The sequence below is a fragment of the Hemicordylus capensis genome, chromosome 5 (assembly GCF_027244095.1).
Source record: "Hemicordylus capensis ecotype Gifberg chromosome 5, rHemCap1.1.pri, whole genome shotgun sequence".
NCBI classification, from domain to species: Eukaryota; Metazoa; Chordata; class Lepidosauria; order Squamata; family Cordylidae; genus Hemicordylus; species Hemicordylus capensis.
In genome coordinates this window covers 39,748,989-39,765,668 of record NC_069661.1, presented here as the reverse complement: position 1 = coordinate 39,765,668, position 16,680 = coordinate 39,748,989, and the positions used below count along the sequence as shown (strand labels likewise).

At 41.6% G+C, this 16,680-nt stretch overlaps 1 protein-coding gene across 12 annotated transcripts in view; it reads right to left on the bottom strand.

The window, feature by feature from the left end:
- The window catches only part of LARP7 (La ribonucleoprotein 7, transcriptional regulator), a 73,184-nt gene that overhangs the window by 21,019 nt on the left and 35,485 nt on the right, over window positions 1-16,680 (bottom strand). For 9 of the 12 annotated variants that reach the window (XR_008307979.1, XR_008307971.1, XR_008307974.1 and 6 more), the window contains exons 12-15: window positions 14,974-15,065; window positions 9,438-9,608; window positions 4,818-4,926; window positions 2,044-2,185 (exon numbers count right to left, since the gene is read on the bottom strand). Coding sequence is in view for 1 of the 12 variants with exons in the window: in XM_053252938.1 (XP_053108913.1) it covers window positions 9,528-9,608; window positions 14,974-15,065 (173 nt within the window). In the remaining 11 variants the exon portion in view is untranslated. Of the gene's footprint in view, window positions 1-2,043; window positions 2,186-4,817; window positions 4,927-9,250; window positions 9,609-14,973; window positions 15,066-16,680 lie in introns of those variants that run through there. The other 3 variants (XR_008307980.1, XR_008307981.1, XM_053252938.1) reach the window with 3 other exon arrangements.

Below are 16,680 nucleotides of genomic sequence, written 5' to 3'. Positions count from 1 at the left end.
AGCTGCAAAAAGATCTCTCAAAACTGGAGGGATGGGCAACAAAATGGCAAATGCAGTTCAAAGTAAGCAACTGTAAAGTGATACATGTCGGGGCAAAAAAACCCAAACATCACGTATACACTGATGGAGTCTGAGCTGCCAGTGACTGACCAGGAGAGAGCTCTTGGGGTTGTGGTGGACAGCTCATTGCAAGTGTCGACTCAGTGCATGGCAGCTGTGAAAAAGACCAACTCCATGCTAGGGATCATAAGGAAGGGATTTGAAAATAAAAATGCTAATATTATAATGCCCTTATACAAATCTATGGTGCAGCCAAATTTGGAGTACTCCGTAAAGTTCTGGTCACTGTATCTTAAGGAGGACATTGTGGAACTGGAAAAGGTGCAGAAGAGGACAACCAAGATGATCAGGGGCCTGGAGCACGAGGCTACAGCATCCGGGACCTTTTTGGTTTGAAAAGAGGCAACATGACAGAGGTGTATAAAATTATGCATAGAGTAGAGAGAGTGGACAGACATAATTTTTTCTAATTCTCACACAATACAAGAACTAGAGGTCATTCCATGAAAATGATGGCCAGGAAATTTAGGAACAACAAAAGGAACTACTTTTTCACACAGTGCATAATTAATCTATGGAATTATCTGACACGGGATGTGTGATGGTCACTAGCCCAATGACTTTAAAAGGGACAAAATCATGGCGGTCAGGTCTATCAGTGGTTACTAGTCTGGTGGCTATAGGCCACCGCCAGCCTCAGAGGCAAGATGCCTCTGATTACCAGTTGCAGGCGAGCAAGGAGGAAGGGCATGCCTTAACTTCTTTCCTGTGGGCTTCTCAAGAGGCATCTGGTGGGCCACTGTGGGAAACAGGATGCTGGACTAGATAAGCCTTGGGCCTGATCCAGCAGCGCTGTTCTTATATGTGATCTGTCTGAGCCTCTGGTTTAGTGTAGGAGGCAAACAAAACATTTTTCTATGCCTTTCCTATTCATCTTAATAAAAGAACGTAACAGGGAAAAAATGAATTTTGGCTTTCTGCCTGCTTCAAATGTCTAGGCTATGGGGGAATTCAGCTCAAAGATCAGATTTCATTCTAGTATATTTTTCTGCTCTTTTCAAGACTGCTCTGCAGCATTCACTGGAGAGAATGGCCCTACAATGCATCATTTCTGGCATATATCTGACATCAGATGAGTCAGCAGCAGTAGCAGCAGACTCCTGGTCACTCAATTTCCGAAAATGCTGTGTAGAGCATCTCTGTATAAAAGGGCAGGAGACTATTTCTAGCAGGCGGAAGCAAGAGAGGCTGAAGAAAACAGCAATACCCAAGCTAAACAAAATCTGTTTGTGTGTGTATCCCACCCACACACACATCCCACACTTAGAATGCTCAGGGTTCTAAATTGCATAAACAAACTTTCCCCTTTCAGCAGTGCTGCTCTCCTCAGACAGTGAGGAACCCACAAGTGCCTGGGGGTGCGGCTAAGGAGTGCATCTGAGTGAGGCTAGCTGGCAGGTTCCTATTCTCCCTATGCACTTGAAAATGCCCAAAGAGGGCTTAAAACTACACTTGTGTTACAGACAAACTTGGGTTACTGTGGCTTAGTTTAAACTAGTTAGAGAAAACAAACAAGGATCAAACTATGGTTTCAGAGCCTTGTTCTGCAACTGTGAACAGTTCCAACTTCATATGTAAGGAAAATGCAGTTTAGTTAAAACAAAGTAAAAGCTCCTCCTTTTGAACACAGAAGAAGAGGAGAAGAAGGGAGGAGAGAGTGTGAGAGGCCAAGGTTCATAATCACAAAGGTTTGTTATCCTGTTGAGAAACTACGTATGGTTTTCATTACATCTGAACAGGGCCACAATGTCCATACAAGTATTCATTCACTTGGACCTTTATCCCATCCCGTCTAACATCCTTTAAACCTACAGAATCTACAGTGAAAACCTGAAGACAGAGAACCTCCCTCCCCAATCACAAAAGTAAAATCACCAGCTAAAACTTGCCTAAGGCCAGTAATTCAGGACAAAGGAAACCAACCAATTATAGTGCTTCTGCATTCCCTTCAGGCTGGAATGTAGGTGAATCTTCAACAAAAAGAAATTCAGTCATTGTAGAGGGCTGGAAATAAATCCTCCATCTCAGTCATTGTATAAGTTTGATGAATTCCTTACAATTCCATCTGTAAGTAGAACCATTGTTTCCACATAAAGCAACATTATAATTTAGAACCTGAACCTTACCATTCTTAAGAAGAGCAGAAACACAGCAGAATTTTTAGATCTTTACGACAGCTCTGTTTTAATGCACTGTGGAGTTTGTGCCACCCACCCCCCAACATAGATATCATATAGGATGTGTGCTCACTTGGTACCTATAGATTTCCCCCAGCCCACCACCTACATTCATTCCTCACCCAACTGTAGCGAGTTTGGCTAAGAAGTGCATTAAAACACTATTCCATGCAATGCTTTAGCAGTTAGTAATGGAATGGATGAGAAAACCATCTTGGCTCTTTCTTTGCTAGCTTGGAAAAAGAAATGGTGGCTTTCCAGGAACCCCTTAAATTGCCAAGCATTTTGGCAATGTAATTTCTAAATGTATATACTAAGTTGTTCCAATTCTCATAAAGAACATCAGTGAGCCTTGACTAACAGGTGAAGAAGCAAAAGGGACTTAACACCAGAGGGGGGAAATGCAAAAAGCAATACAATACCAGTTGTGTAAACAAGATTTCAAAAATAGTAGCTGACATGCAGTGCATTGTTAGAAGGGCAGAACAGGAGATTTGCCCTTGCAGTGAGGGCAGCTCCGAGCTCAGTTGAAGGCTTATCGAACAGCAAAATGTGTATGTGGGGATGGTAAAGCAATTTTTGCTGCACTCCTCTTTCTCCAGAAGTACCCTTTGGCTTCCCAGAATATGTCCCTAAGGGTCCTGCAGCCATCAGGGACATATGTCTAGAAGCCAAAGAGCACTTTTGGAGGGAGGAAAAACAGCAAAAATTGCTTCCTCATGCCCCTCTGCATGTGCTCTGCTGGTTGACAAGCCTTCAGTGGAGTTTGGAGCACTCTTGCTGCCACTTCACTATCATGCTGCTCTGAATATCAGACACTATCTTTAATTAAGTAAAATTAACATGTAAAAAGATTTGTTTAGGTGTGGAGTTTAGTTCCTTTGATTAGTTCCATTGACTATATCCAGATTGGAGTACTGCAACATGCTCTATGTGGGGCTGCCTTTGAAGACGTTGTGGAAACTTCTGCTGGCTGAGAATGTTGCCACAAGAATGTTTGTGGGTGCTAGTCACTACACAAGCATTACACCTATCCTACAGCCGTTTCCTTGATCACTAGTTTGGATCCAGACCAGATTCAAAGTTCTGGTTTTGTCCTTCTAAGCCCTACACAGCTTGGGACTTGGGTATTGGACCTTATTCACACATATGAATCTCCCAGGACCCTTCACTCCTCTTTGCAAGCCCTGCTCTCAACCCCATCACTGACACGGGTTAGCGGGGAGGGGGTAGGGACCGGGCCCTTTTGGTAGCAGTCCCATCTTTGGAAATGCCTAGAGCAGCCTCACCAATCTCTCTCCCTAACAAGTTCTTTAAGAACAAATTTGAAAGCCCTCCCCTTCAGAGAGATTTTCAATCAGTCCTCTGGTTTAATCATTTTAGCCTTCGCGCGCGCACGTGTGTGTGTGTGTGTGTGTAACTTTTTAAAAATCTTGTTGGCTTTTATTTTTATTGTAACCCACCTCAAATAGCAGTGTGCTGGAGGGGCAAGGCAGACATGTTTTAAGTAAATAATGCTAGCAAGTTTGCTGTGAACAAATTATATGTAATACATTTGTGATATTAAGAGTTAGTTTATGATGTGTAGAATTATTTGTATGTTAGGAAAGTATTTGTTCTTATGGAGGATTAATAAGGAAACTTTGAAGTAGGTATTTGGATTTTCCAATAGAAACATGCAGGTGTTTACTGACCATGTGTGGAATTTTGTGGATCTGTTTTTTCTCCTTGAAAGAAACTAGTGTGCAAAATACATCTGCTCCATGTTACACAAGAGGCACAAAAAAGTGCAATGGCACTCAGAGTGCTTTTTGGGAAGGGAGGTGGTTACGTACCCGCTGCAATTCAGGTATTCAAAGGGAAAATTTTAGCCCAACTACTATATGGCACCCAGCTGAGTAATTACAAGGATTTTTATTCCCTAGAGTTGGTACAAGCCAAATTTATTAGAACAATCCTTGGGGTGCCAAGAGGGATGCCAAATGCAGCACGAAGGCGAGAACTGGGGTTAATACCAACTGAAGCACATGCTTAGGTTGCAAAAATCTCTTATTTGAAATTAAATCTTGGTCAAGCAGGCCTCGCTCTTCTGGTCCTGAAGGACATATGCATGAAAAGAGGGAGTTGAGAGGATATTAGAAAGTTATGGGCTAAGTATCCCCATGTTGGTCTTCTTAGGGATCTTTAAAGCCAAGGAGCTAATCAGGCAGCAGATTTGGGACATAGTGATTCAAGGAAACAGGGCCCGAGTCAGACATTTACCTTTCTTAGGTAATGCAACTCACCAGCTAAAATCATAGACCAGCTAAATATTGACATGAGTTGTTCTTGCCAAATCAAGAAGGGCATTTGCCTTGGCACACTTGAATGCGCTGCTCTCAGCTCTCTTAGAAGGTTGCTATCGTGGTATTCCTTTTGCTCAAATGTTATGCCCATGTCAGTCAGGAGCAGTTAAGACAATTGATCATATGTTGCTTCAATGTTTATTTTATAGAGATATACAGTTAGCACTTTTGTCACCTGTTTTGTCTAGATTCCCAGGTAGGCCATCAGCCTTTTATGTGTCTCTCCTTTTGTCCAACAGTGGTATTGTTTCCACCAACGTGGCAAAATTTGGCTACATTGCAAGCTGCATAAGGAAACAATTGGTAAAATCACAAGTGTCGATTGTACTATACGATGTTTTGCAAGAAAGTACTGGCAGAATCATGATTGCTGGAGATTACTACTTCTCTATTGTGTTGTATTTTTATCTGGTCAATGACTGAAATAAAGGTTCCATTCCAAATACAGTGAGAATGAAAGATACACAAATGGTAGCTGCATGTTTTTTTCCTTGACTAAAGAGATGCTACTCTTCTCTAGAAAAACAAAATCATCTTATGATTTGCTCCTCTTCTTTTTCCAGACCCATTATATGTTGACTTCATAAGATTTGCATCTACTTAAAAGATTTGTATTATTTGCTTATCATATTTCAATCGGTATCTGAATAAAGTTACCAATTTGCACTGTATGAGTAGTGTTGAGCAAAACCAAAAGATATAATGTAGCCCACTCACTGTTTCCCAGTTAATGAAGATTAATGCATATCATTTACACTTAAAAGTAGCAACAATACAAGAATTTAATGAAATGCTAGATTCCTTTCAGAGTGGAAAGGGGCAAAAATCACTTTAATTTGCAGGATTAAAAAGCAAGACATTGGTTTCAGAGACAGAAGTCTCACCCAGTAGACTAACCTGATACATGCTGAATCTTAATACATCTTAACAGATGATATAATTCAGCAATTTCCCTAAATATGGTTTAACATAAAGCAATCCAAATTAGGATAATAGAGGTCATAAATATATTGAACAGTTACATTTTTGAGAGCAATGACATTACTGAAAACTGTCCAGGCAACTTCCTTTCAAGACAATGCTTGAATTAGAGGAGAAAAGCAGAAAGTGGGGGCTTAATGAAACCCACAATCCCCACGTGCTTCTCCTACAGTTTTAGCCAGATTATGGCTCCCCATATAGCCTTCTAAAAAACAGTAGCTAAGGGGCTTGGTCAGAGCGCATTATAAAACGTACAGCAGACCAGTTCAGTCAGCTGCATTTTCCTGAAATCTGCAGAATATAAAGTTTGGACAAATACCCACTAAAATCCAATTTTCCTCCTGGAAGAACCGGAAGCCTGTTTTCTAAACCCTTTTGATGGAACATAAACTTTTATATGTATGTGTATACACATATACACACACACACACACACATCTGTTAATATTTTGAAAGGTGGTTTTCAATACAATTAAAAATACATATAAAATTCAATACTATTTTAACATTGGGTTAATAGAATACAGCCAGCAGTAAAGTGGCTGAGACTGAATAACGTCAACCTGTGCTTTATATCAAGTGAAATAAGATTTTGACTTGTGGTAGCTCTGAAACATGCATTTTTTGCACATGTATGCCTCTGAATACCAGCTGCAGTTGAGCAGTAGCAGCAGAGGAGTATGCCTCCAGCTCCTGCTTGTGGGCCTCTGGCTGGCCAGTATGGGGAAAAGGGTGCTAGATGGGATTGAGCCCTACTGGATCAGGCAAAGGCCTCTTATAAACAAGAATATAAGAGTATAAGTTGTCATAAATGACAACTTCAGATAATAAGAGCTGATCCCAACAGCCAGCAACCTGAGCCTGTACTACACGTGAACTGCTTTTGCGATTGATTCTAATACCAATTAGAATTATCAGTTAAAATCCAATTAGAATTATCACCGCCCAGAGTCTTTGGATAGGGTGGTATAGAAATGTAATAAATAAATCATCAATTTGTACATGGTGGAAAGAAATTAGCCCTCTGAATGAGCAAGGACCTCATCTTCCACCAGCAGAATTTGTTAAAAACAGAAAGCACTACCTCATCTATTTTATATTTCATTTTCTGGCTTCATTTATTAGAGCTACTTTTTTTCTACCATCCTTTTCTGCGAGTTTGAATACATGATCATTTATTAAGCCTTTTGGTACAATGTAGTAGCATTAAATCCACCTGATGGGTATTTATCAAGCACTACTACCTGTGATGTATGGGAAGGTTTTCCTGACCAGAAGTAATTATCACTGTGGATGAGTCCAAAGAATGCATGTGGTCCAATCAACACAACTGCTATTTCACTGGTGGTATGAATTTAGGTAATAGCTACCACTTATGGAAGCAAAACATTTAAGTGGGGTGTGGGGGGGGGAGACACCCTTGACTACTCCCATGAATACTTATCTTTACCATGAGTTCATCTTTACTACTGGAATATTTTATTTATTTCTCAGATTTGTAGACCGCCCCAAACTTCCATCTCTGGGCAGTTAAAATGAAAACCTTAGAACAATTTAAAACCACAGTTGAATTAAAAAGCTTGGGTGAAAAAACAAGTCTTTAGGGACTTTTTAAAAATTGTCATATTTTATTGCAAATATGGGTTTCATATGGCACTTTTCAATGGTTATGTAAAAGGGTTAATCCTTGTTGCTGATGAACAATAGGAAAGTTTTAACTTATTGATGCCTAAAATCTGGAATGGGAAATGAGGGCCCCAATCTGGGAATCAAGTTGAAGTGCAACTGCACCACCAGAGACACCCTGCCCCACACTTGCACATATACGATTCCTTCTCTTGTTGGTTGCAAGGAGAGAGCTATAACATGTTTTTAAAATAAAAATAAAAATGGGGAAAACCTCTAAAAACTTGATTTTAAAAACTCTATGAAATGAGAGTATACTCCATAAACCACATATAACACTGTAGTCTCCTTGGTGTAATAGGACTAACTAGCAAAGACTTCAGCTTTGGGTTATGGATTAAAGATTTACAGCAAGTCTCATAGGCTGAGGCACATCTTCAAATCCAAGGGAAGAGTAATGGCTTTCCAACTCTTCTACTACCTCTTAGGAAACATTTTCACATTCATAATCACAAAGGTTATCAAGTCAAGATCCTTGATTAACTAACCACACTCCACACAGCTCTGAAAAGTCTCATTCATATTTACAGCTTTTTAAAAGTATCACAGGCACTCTCACTTAGTAGCCATTTCCTTTGGAGGGGGGGAATCATTTATTGCTCAGAACCATAGAAAGAAAAAGTATTAACACCTCCAGCATGTGTATGTGGTTAGAGTGTTGGACTAACATAGGAACATAGGAAGCTGCCATATACTGAGTCAGACCATTGGTCTATCTAGCTCAGTATTGCCTTCACAGACTGACAGTGGCTTCTCCAAGGTTGCAGGCAGGAATCTCTCTCAGCCCTATCTTGGAGAAGCCAGGGAGGGAACTTGAAACCTTCTGCTCTTCCCAGAGCAGCTTCATCCCCTGAGGGAAATATCTTGCAGTGCTCACACATCAAAGTCTCCCATTCATATGCAACCAGGGCAGACCCTGCTTAGCTATGGGGACAAGTCATGCTTGCTGCCACAAGACCAGCTCTCCTCTCTGACTAAGACCTGGGAGACCCAGGATCAAATCCCTACTCAGCCACAGAACTCACTAGGTGACCTTGGGCTGTCCCTCTATCTCAGCCTAACCTAACAGAACTGTGGCGAGGACAAAATTGGGAGGGTGGAAATAGGACCGCCAGTCCGCCATGACTGGCATCAGTCTCCAGGTGACTATTGAAACCAGTCCTGGAGGCACTGTGATAAGTATTGAAAAAAGATCTCTAGGAATAGCTTCCATCAGGCACTGGCAACCGGGGTGGGGTCGGGGAGGTAAGTATGCCACCTCCAGTTCCTTGGGAGAAGGGAATAGCTGAGGACCTGATGATGAGACTCGCTATACTAACAAATTTATGTTCAATCTTATATGAATCAGGAAGTCAAATGATGCTTCATAAAGATGAAGCTACTAGATGAAGGCTACTAGTCAGAGGGCTGTAGGCCACCTCCAGCCCCAAAGGCAGGATGCCTCTGAGTACCAGTTGCAGAGGAGTAACAGCGGGAGGGCGGGCATGCCCTCGGCTCCTGCCTGTGGGCTTCCAGCGGCATCTGGTGGGCCACTGTGTGAAACAAGATGCTGGACTAGATGGGCCTTGGGCCTGATCTATGTTCTTATGAAGCGTTTTCATTAGTGTAGAACCAAGCTACACTAACCTTTTCTGTCATTTTAGGAGCACAGTTGTACTTTTACAACTGGTTTCTTAAACTTCCACTTCATAGCACACATCTATTGCTTTGCCTTCTAAATTAGCAGAGTCTTGTTACTGCTGTAATATGAGTACTCCTTTAGCAGCTACCATGCTTCCCTGACTGTATTCTTCATAGGCAGGTTTGCCAGTCTAGCTGCTAAAAAGGGATATCCTAGAACTCCAAGAAGTCGGAATTCTGGGATTCAGGAGCAGACTCAATTTTTAGTACTCTAAAAAAAACTTTACAACCCCCCTCCAGCTATTACAAGACCAAATTACTGTAGCTTTCTATGTTTTTATTTGGTTTGCTCGTATTACTCAGTTTATAAAAATGCAATGTACAAAAAAATCCATGACAAATACACACAAGAGCTTGTTTAATACATTCTTCTAAAACAGGTCAAAGTAGTAGTTTCTCAGTCTATTGAATCAGAACAGAGATTCAGAGAGATTTTATTGATGCCTTACATTGTTAAGCAGCAAATAGATTATGTCTTCATAAGGAAAGTTGTATTTCTCTTTGTAAAACCTTTTTGTACCAGTAAATATCAGACTTCTTTACTCATCTTCAGAGAAATGGATATGTTTGCTTATCTCTTGTGTCTTCGCCAGTCTTATTTTTTCAGCTTTTGCAATTAACTGCAGAAGGGGAAAAAATATTTTAATTCAGAATGTATCAGAAGACAACCATTAGCAATTTTGCAACTAACAATTAGATCAACTTTTGTAGCTGAAGCCTTCACATAATACACTGAGGTGTCTGCTGATTTGGGGCAAGATCCATCTAAAAGTTAAGGAAATTCCACTGAAATAAATAGGACTTAACATTTCTTAACATTTACCTAATCCTACCCATTGTTTCTCTTCAGAACTGTAATACTTAATTAACAAGGAATTCCTCTAATCCCTAGACAAAGTTGAGATATTCAGCCTTTCAATCCTTAACTTCTTCAGGTATTTCCTTTTGTATTTTGGTCAAAGATATTAGCACAATGTTTTAATGCCTTGAAAACAAATGAAAACAAATACTTTTTAAATGAAAGTATGTATTTTAAGAACATTTGATAACAACCAGGAAATAGGAGAAGATGGGATATAAGGAAAAGTATCCTCCTGTTTAGAATCACAAAAAGATTGCTTTGCCTTTCCAATGAAGATTGTTTCCCATCTGAATATCAGTGGAGGTAAGCAATTCTACTGATAGTTACAGGAATTGAGACTAAGGAATTTGCTTTAAAAACAACTATTATTTTTGCCATTGGCTACTGCACATTTGAATTCAATTTAGCCTGCAGCTGACCTGAAACATGAAAAAATTATCTCCATCTGGGAACCACTATCAGCTAAAGAGAGACCATTGGTATTATTAAAAATCAATAAAAACATGAGCAGGGAGGGAAGTCATGATGTCAGCCTCTATTGGGCTAAAGCTCATTTGCCTTCATGTCTTATCTTTGCCTTTCTTAGCAGTTACCCCTGCTAACTGGGCAAAGAGGCACCTTTTTAATATGGTGATTCTCTTTTATTTAGCAGTGAGAGAGTAAGGGGTCCTATCCACCCCCAGCACAGTGACTGCTGCTGGTATCTATCATGTTTTTTCTTAGATTGTGAGTCCTTTGGCGACAGGGATACATCTTATTTATTTATTATTTCTCAATGTAAACCGCTTTGGAACCTTTTGTTGAAAAGCGGTATATAAATATTTGTTGATTGTTTGTTTGTTTATTTAGAGATTCAATATACCGCCCAATCCACAGACTCAAGGCAGTGTACAGACAAGAAGAGCATCTGAGATTTAAAATTAAAAAAAAGAAAAAAGAGAGGAAAGGAAAGAAAAGAGAGAGAAAGATTAAAGAGCAAACGCCTGGCAGAAAAGAAACTTCTTCAATAAGATCTTAAAGGCAGAAAGGGAGGAGGCAGACCAAATCTGGGGGAGAAGAGAACTCCAAAGTGAAGGGGCAGCAACAGAGAAAGCCCTTCCACGGGCCCTAGTACTACAGACTTCTCTGAGACCAGGGACCGAAAGAAGGGCAACCTGAAAAGATCTCACAGGATGGGACAGGACTGGCCTAGAGAGGCAGTCGAAGGTAAGCAGGTGCTAAGCCCTGAAGGGTTTTAAAGGTGAGAACCAGCACTTTGAATTGGACCCAGAAGCAAATAGGTAACCAGTGCAGCGACCACAAGAGAGGTGTCACACTATCTTATCTCCTAGTGCCCATAAGTAGGCGGGCCGCCATATTCTGGACCAACTGATGCTTTCGGGTCATTTTCAAAGGCAACCCCAGATTACTGCATTACAGTAATCCAGACGAGAGATGACGAGGGCATGAGTTACCGTTGCCAAGGCCTGCCGGTCGAGATAGGTCCATAACTGGCGGACCAGCCGAAGCTGGGCAAAGGCACCTCTGGCCACGGCCTCCACCTGCTGCTCGAGCAGGAGCTGCGAGTCCAAGAGGACCCCCAAGTTGTGGACCACCTCCTTCAGGGGCAGCGCAACCCCGTCCAGGGAGACACTCAGACTCGGCAATTGGCCAGATTGAGCAGTAAGCAAAAGCAACTCAGTCTTGGAAGGATTAAGTCTGAGCCTGTTTTGGCCCATCCAGACCCTGACAGCTTCCAGACACCGGGCAAGCACAGACACAGCATCTCTGGAATGGCCTGGGGTGGCAATATACAACTGAGTATCATCGGCATATTGATGGAATCTCACCCCAAACCTGCCCCAGCAGTTTCTTGTTGATGTTAAAAAGAGTGAGTGTGAGAACCAAGCCCTGAGGCACCCCACAAAGGAGTGGCCACAGGGCAGAGCACTTGCCACCAATACACACAGACTGAAAGCGCCCACCAAGGAAGGAACGGAACCACTGCAAAACAATGCCCCCAATACCTAACCCGCACAGGCTTTCCAGAAGGATACCATGGTCGATGGTATCGAAAGCCAATGAGAGATCTAAAAGGACCAAGCGAGAGGTACTACCCTCATCAAGGTCACGATACAAGTCATCAGCCAGAGCGACCAATGCCGTTTCCGTGCTATGCCATGGCCTGAAACCCGACTGACAAGGATCTAGAAAATCAGCTTCATACAGAGTTCTCTCAGACTGGGCACATATAACCTTCTCCAAAACCTTCACAAGGAAAGGAAGGTTGGCAATTGGTCTATAATGATCAAGGACCTCAGGATCAAGAGAAGTTCTCTTCAAAAGAGGGCACACCACAGCATCTTAAGGCTGCTGGCAGACCCCTCAGGAAGAGAAGAGTTCACCAACTCCTGAAGCCAGGATCTTACATTCCCGCTGGCTACTCTAATAAGCCGGGAGGGGCAAGGGTCCAGGTAGCAGCACCCATACTAGAGTATTGTTGTTGTTGTTTCTCCTACTACTTTTGTCCATTCTTCTCTGTGCCTAACTGCAGCAGTACAAGGCCTTGCCTATATTTTAAAATCACTCCACATTCTACTTTTATAAAGTTGCTTTGGCAAAGGACTACATCTCATATCTTGTCCAAAGTTACTTTCTGTCACCAACATCCAATGTCCCATCCCCACAGCCTCCTAACACACATGCTTTGCTTTGTTAGTTAGGATGTCAGCCACTGATCCCGAAGTTTCAGTGAAAACTACATCAGTAACAATCTCAGCACATCCAAAGACCTAAAAATGAAGCTCAAACGACTTCTCTAATCCTCTTCAATATCAGCCCTAATACTTTTTATCAGAATATACTCCAGGTTTGTTAATACTTATATAGCTCATTAAAAGCTTTTAATCTGAAGTCTCCTAGAAACAGATGTTGATAAGAGTGTGTGAAAAGAAAATGGGGGTGGAGAGGGAAAGGAGGAAATAGCATCTTGGCTGCTAATAATTGTCAGCTGCAATTAAACAGCTCATTTTGGTAGGACTGCCTTAATCTGCATGAAGGATGCAATTCTTTGCATCAGGAATTCAAAAGGATACTGATAGAAAGGGTCTCCAAAGCTGGATATTATATATCCGTATTCCATCGTCATTATACTTCCTTATATGGTCCTTTTTCATTAGTCTGATATTCACTGAATAAAGTAACTTCAATAGAGTGAGGAGACTGCAGACGTTGACCTCTTACAAGTGACCATATTTAGCTGTACTTATACCACTGGTAATGATCCATTGCATTACCACAACAGAACACATACCATCAATGGTAAGCAACAGCTTTGGCTAGCAAGCAGGAATTGTCCCTTTGCTAAAGCAGGGTCTGCCCTGGTTTGCATCTGAATGGGAGATTACATGTGTGAGTACCTTAGGGGATCGGGCTACTCTGGGAAGAGCATAGGTCCAAATTTGCTCCCTGGCATCTCCAGGATAGGTCCGAGAGAGACTCCTGCCTGCACACTTGGAGAGGCTGCTGCCAGTCTGTGCAGACAATACTGAGACAGATGGACCAATGACCTGACTTGGTATAAAGGCAGCTTCCCGTGTTCCTAACATGAACATATAAGCAGCCAAATTTCACTTCTGGAATAAAAGAGAATGCTGGAGGTGGCAGCAGGGAAGCTTCAGGATGAGAGATTGTGTGAAGACTGCAGAATATATATACTGGCCTACTGACTGTGGCCGAGAGCAACAATACAAAATCTGCACATTCCATGAGCGATTAAAATATCCCTATATTAATTAATATCAGTTTTATATTAAATTTATAACAGTTTATATATTTCAGTATATGCACTCCTCCATGGGACTCAGTTGATGGATAGAGTATTTATTATTCATTGGTCATTTATCTGGAAGGAGATGGTAATTGGGAGCAGGCAGAGACATATTTCTTCCATGCTAAATGGAATGAGGTACTCTCCTTACTAGAGAATTTAAGAAACTCCGTCTACCTGCTGCATTCAAAAAGATTATTTACATGACTTTGAACCAACCATCAACACTTCATGGTTATGCAAAGAGCATTTAGGGGAATTAACATCACAAGAAGGGTGCCAATGAGGTTCCAATCCCTGAAGAATTTAGCTGCAGAAATTCAAAAAAGCTAAAGAAATCAAGGCTCTAGCATGCAGAACTCATCAGACCATTGGGCTTTATGAGAATGCATAGCCCTGAAAACCGTTTTTTGAAATGTACTGACTCCAGCTTTCAAAACTACATTTTTAATGGTAGAAATATATTGTGGAATTCTTAATTTTTAAAGAGTCAAACATTAATTAAGATGCCGACTAATGTGTTACACATGCACTGTGGTGTTTTGTTTTTTAGAGGAAAGCAAGTTGATTATATATATATTCTCCTTTCTTTTTAAAGACTTACTTCTTGGCACAGGACAACTTTCTACTAGGTCCTCGCCCTGTAATATTTTCAACAAAGACTTGATGGCTCTGGCAATGCACCCATAACACTTCTTTGGTCCAGCATTTTGGATCATGAAACGAAAGGATGCTCATTACACTCGTCTATTGATTTAATGTTCAAGACCTGAAACAGATGAGCTGGCTAACTTGAAGACCTATCTAGTTGATAAAACAATGTTGCTAAGCTATCCTGATCTGATACAGAGGTTCTTCTGAACTCAGGAGATCAACAGAAGTTTAGAACAAGTGTAAATCTTTTAACTGCTTACTCTTTTGTCTTTCTTTGCAAAGAGAAATGAACAGAAACCATGTGAGCAAAGTACAAAGCCACTTTGCACCAAGTCAGATTTTGGCCCACCTACCCCAGTACTCCATCTCTCAGTGGCTATCCGATATTGCTCCCCAAGATCCTTTAACTGGATACTCAATACAGGATCTTATTAAGCAAAGCAAGTGGTCTGCACTGAGCTATATGGCCCTTTCCCATGAACTTATGAAGCTCTCAAATTAAATCAAGTCATTAGTTCAACTAGCCCAGTATTGTCTCTCTAAGATTGCAGCCCTGCTGAGATCCCAGCATCTCCAGTTAAAAGGGACTGAAACATTGGCTGTGTGAGAGAGCATAAGCCCCTCCCACTAAATCCAAGGAGTCCAAGAGAGTTTAACTTGCCTTCTCTGTGCCTCGCTTCTTTTCTCGTGGTTGATTAAGTTTAACTTGTCGGTCCACCAAAATCTTCTGCCAATATCGTTGTTCATGATCACCTTAATATAAGAAGGTTACCAGGTCTTAATATAAGAATACCAGGTCTGTATTGCAAGAAACACACACACACAAAAGAAACAAACACAAACCCACACCTTTTTGCCTGACACTATTATGACAATACAGTATCTTTCCCCAAGTGTAAGAAACAACAGTGGCCAAGATCTAGCAGTTTATTTCTTTAAAATGGAAGGACCCATATGCAAGGAAAAGCATTGTTTATTCCAAACATATTACACATATACAATTTCCCAACTAATACCTGCATAGGAGCATAGGAAACTGCCATATACTGAGTCAGACTATATGGTCTATCTAGCTCAGTATTGTCTTCACAGACTGGCAGTGGCTTCTCCAAGGTTGCAGGCAGGAATCTCTCTCAGCCCTATCTTGGAGAAGCCAGTGAGGGAACTTGAAACCTTCTGGAATATCTTGCAGTGCTCACACATCAAGTCTCCCATTCATATGCAACCAGGGCAGACCCTGCTTAGCTATGGGGACAAGTCATGCTTGCTTCCACAAGACCAACTCTCCTCTCCTCGCCCTGATGTTTGCTCCCTTTCATTAATCTCTTGACCCTAGTCCTGCATTTTGGAATAATTCTGACCCCAGGTGCACAACTTAAGCAAAAGCATGCAAATTACCATATGTGAACAAAAGCATAAAAGTTTCCTTTGTTGTGCATGATTGTTGCTGCCCATCACCAGTTTCATCGTCTTAATGTCAGACAATCCAGCATGGAAACAGCAGTCTGCAAAGCCAAGCATGTGAATGTTCCTTTCCAGTCTCGGGGAACAACTCATAGATGCCAACATAAGAAGAATGTGGGATTATTATTATTATTATTATTATTACATTTATATCCCGCTCTTCCTCCAAGGAGCCCAGAGCAGTGTACTACATACTTGAGTTTCTCTTTCACAACAACCCTGTGAAGTAGGTTAGGCTGAGAGAGATGTGACTGGCCCAGAGTCACCCAGCTAGTTTCATGGCTGAATGGAGATTTGAACTCGGGTCTCCCCGGTCCTAGTCCAGCACTCTAACCACTACACCACGCTGGCTCCATGCAGTGCTCCCTCTAACAGAGATTCCCATATGTTGTTGACTACAATTCCCAGCATCCTCAGCAGCAATAGCCTTTACTTGGGGATAATGGGAGTTGCAGTCAGCAACATTTGGGATTCCCTCTTAGAGGGAACACTGTTTGGATGTCCAGCACATCAACAAGCAGCACATAAAGACAGCATGGAACGGCCTGGGCCATAAACCATCAAGTGCTGCAGAATGTAGCATAGCACCAAAAACTAGGCATCGTTAACTCCCCCCCCCCCCCAAAAAAAAAATGACCGGAAAACAAAGAAGGTGACTATTGTAGAAAGCTGCTTTGTAAAACGATCAGCCACCAGACTTGTGATAATTGCCTTTAGGTCAGTCACAAAGGCTGACATCCTGACTACCAAAGTGAGGATGCAGTCAGAGGCTGCTCCTTGCTTTCACAGCAAAACACAAAGCGGGGTGTGGGGGGGTGTGGTGGTTCACTGAACTTCCCCGCTTCCAGAAGTGCTCTGTCTGTAACCTCTGAAAATACATCCTTGAAGGGAGAAGGACCCTTGG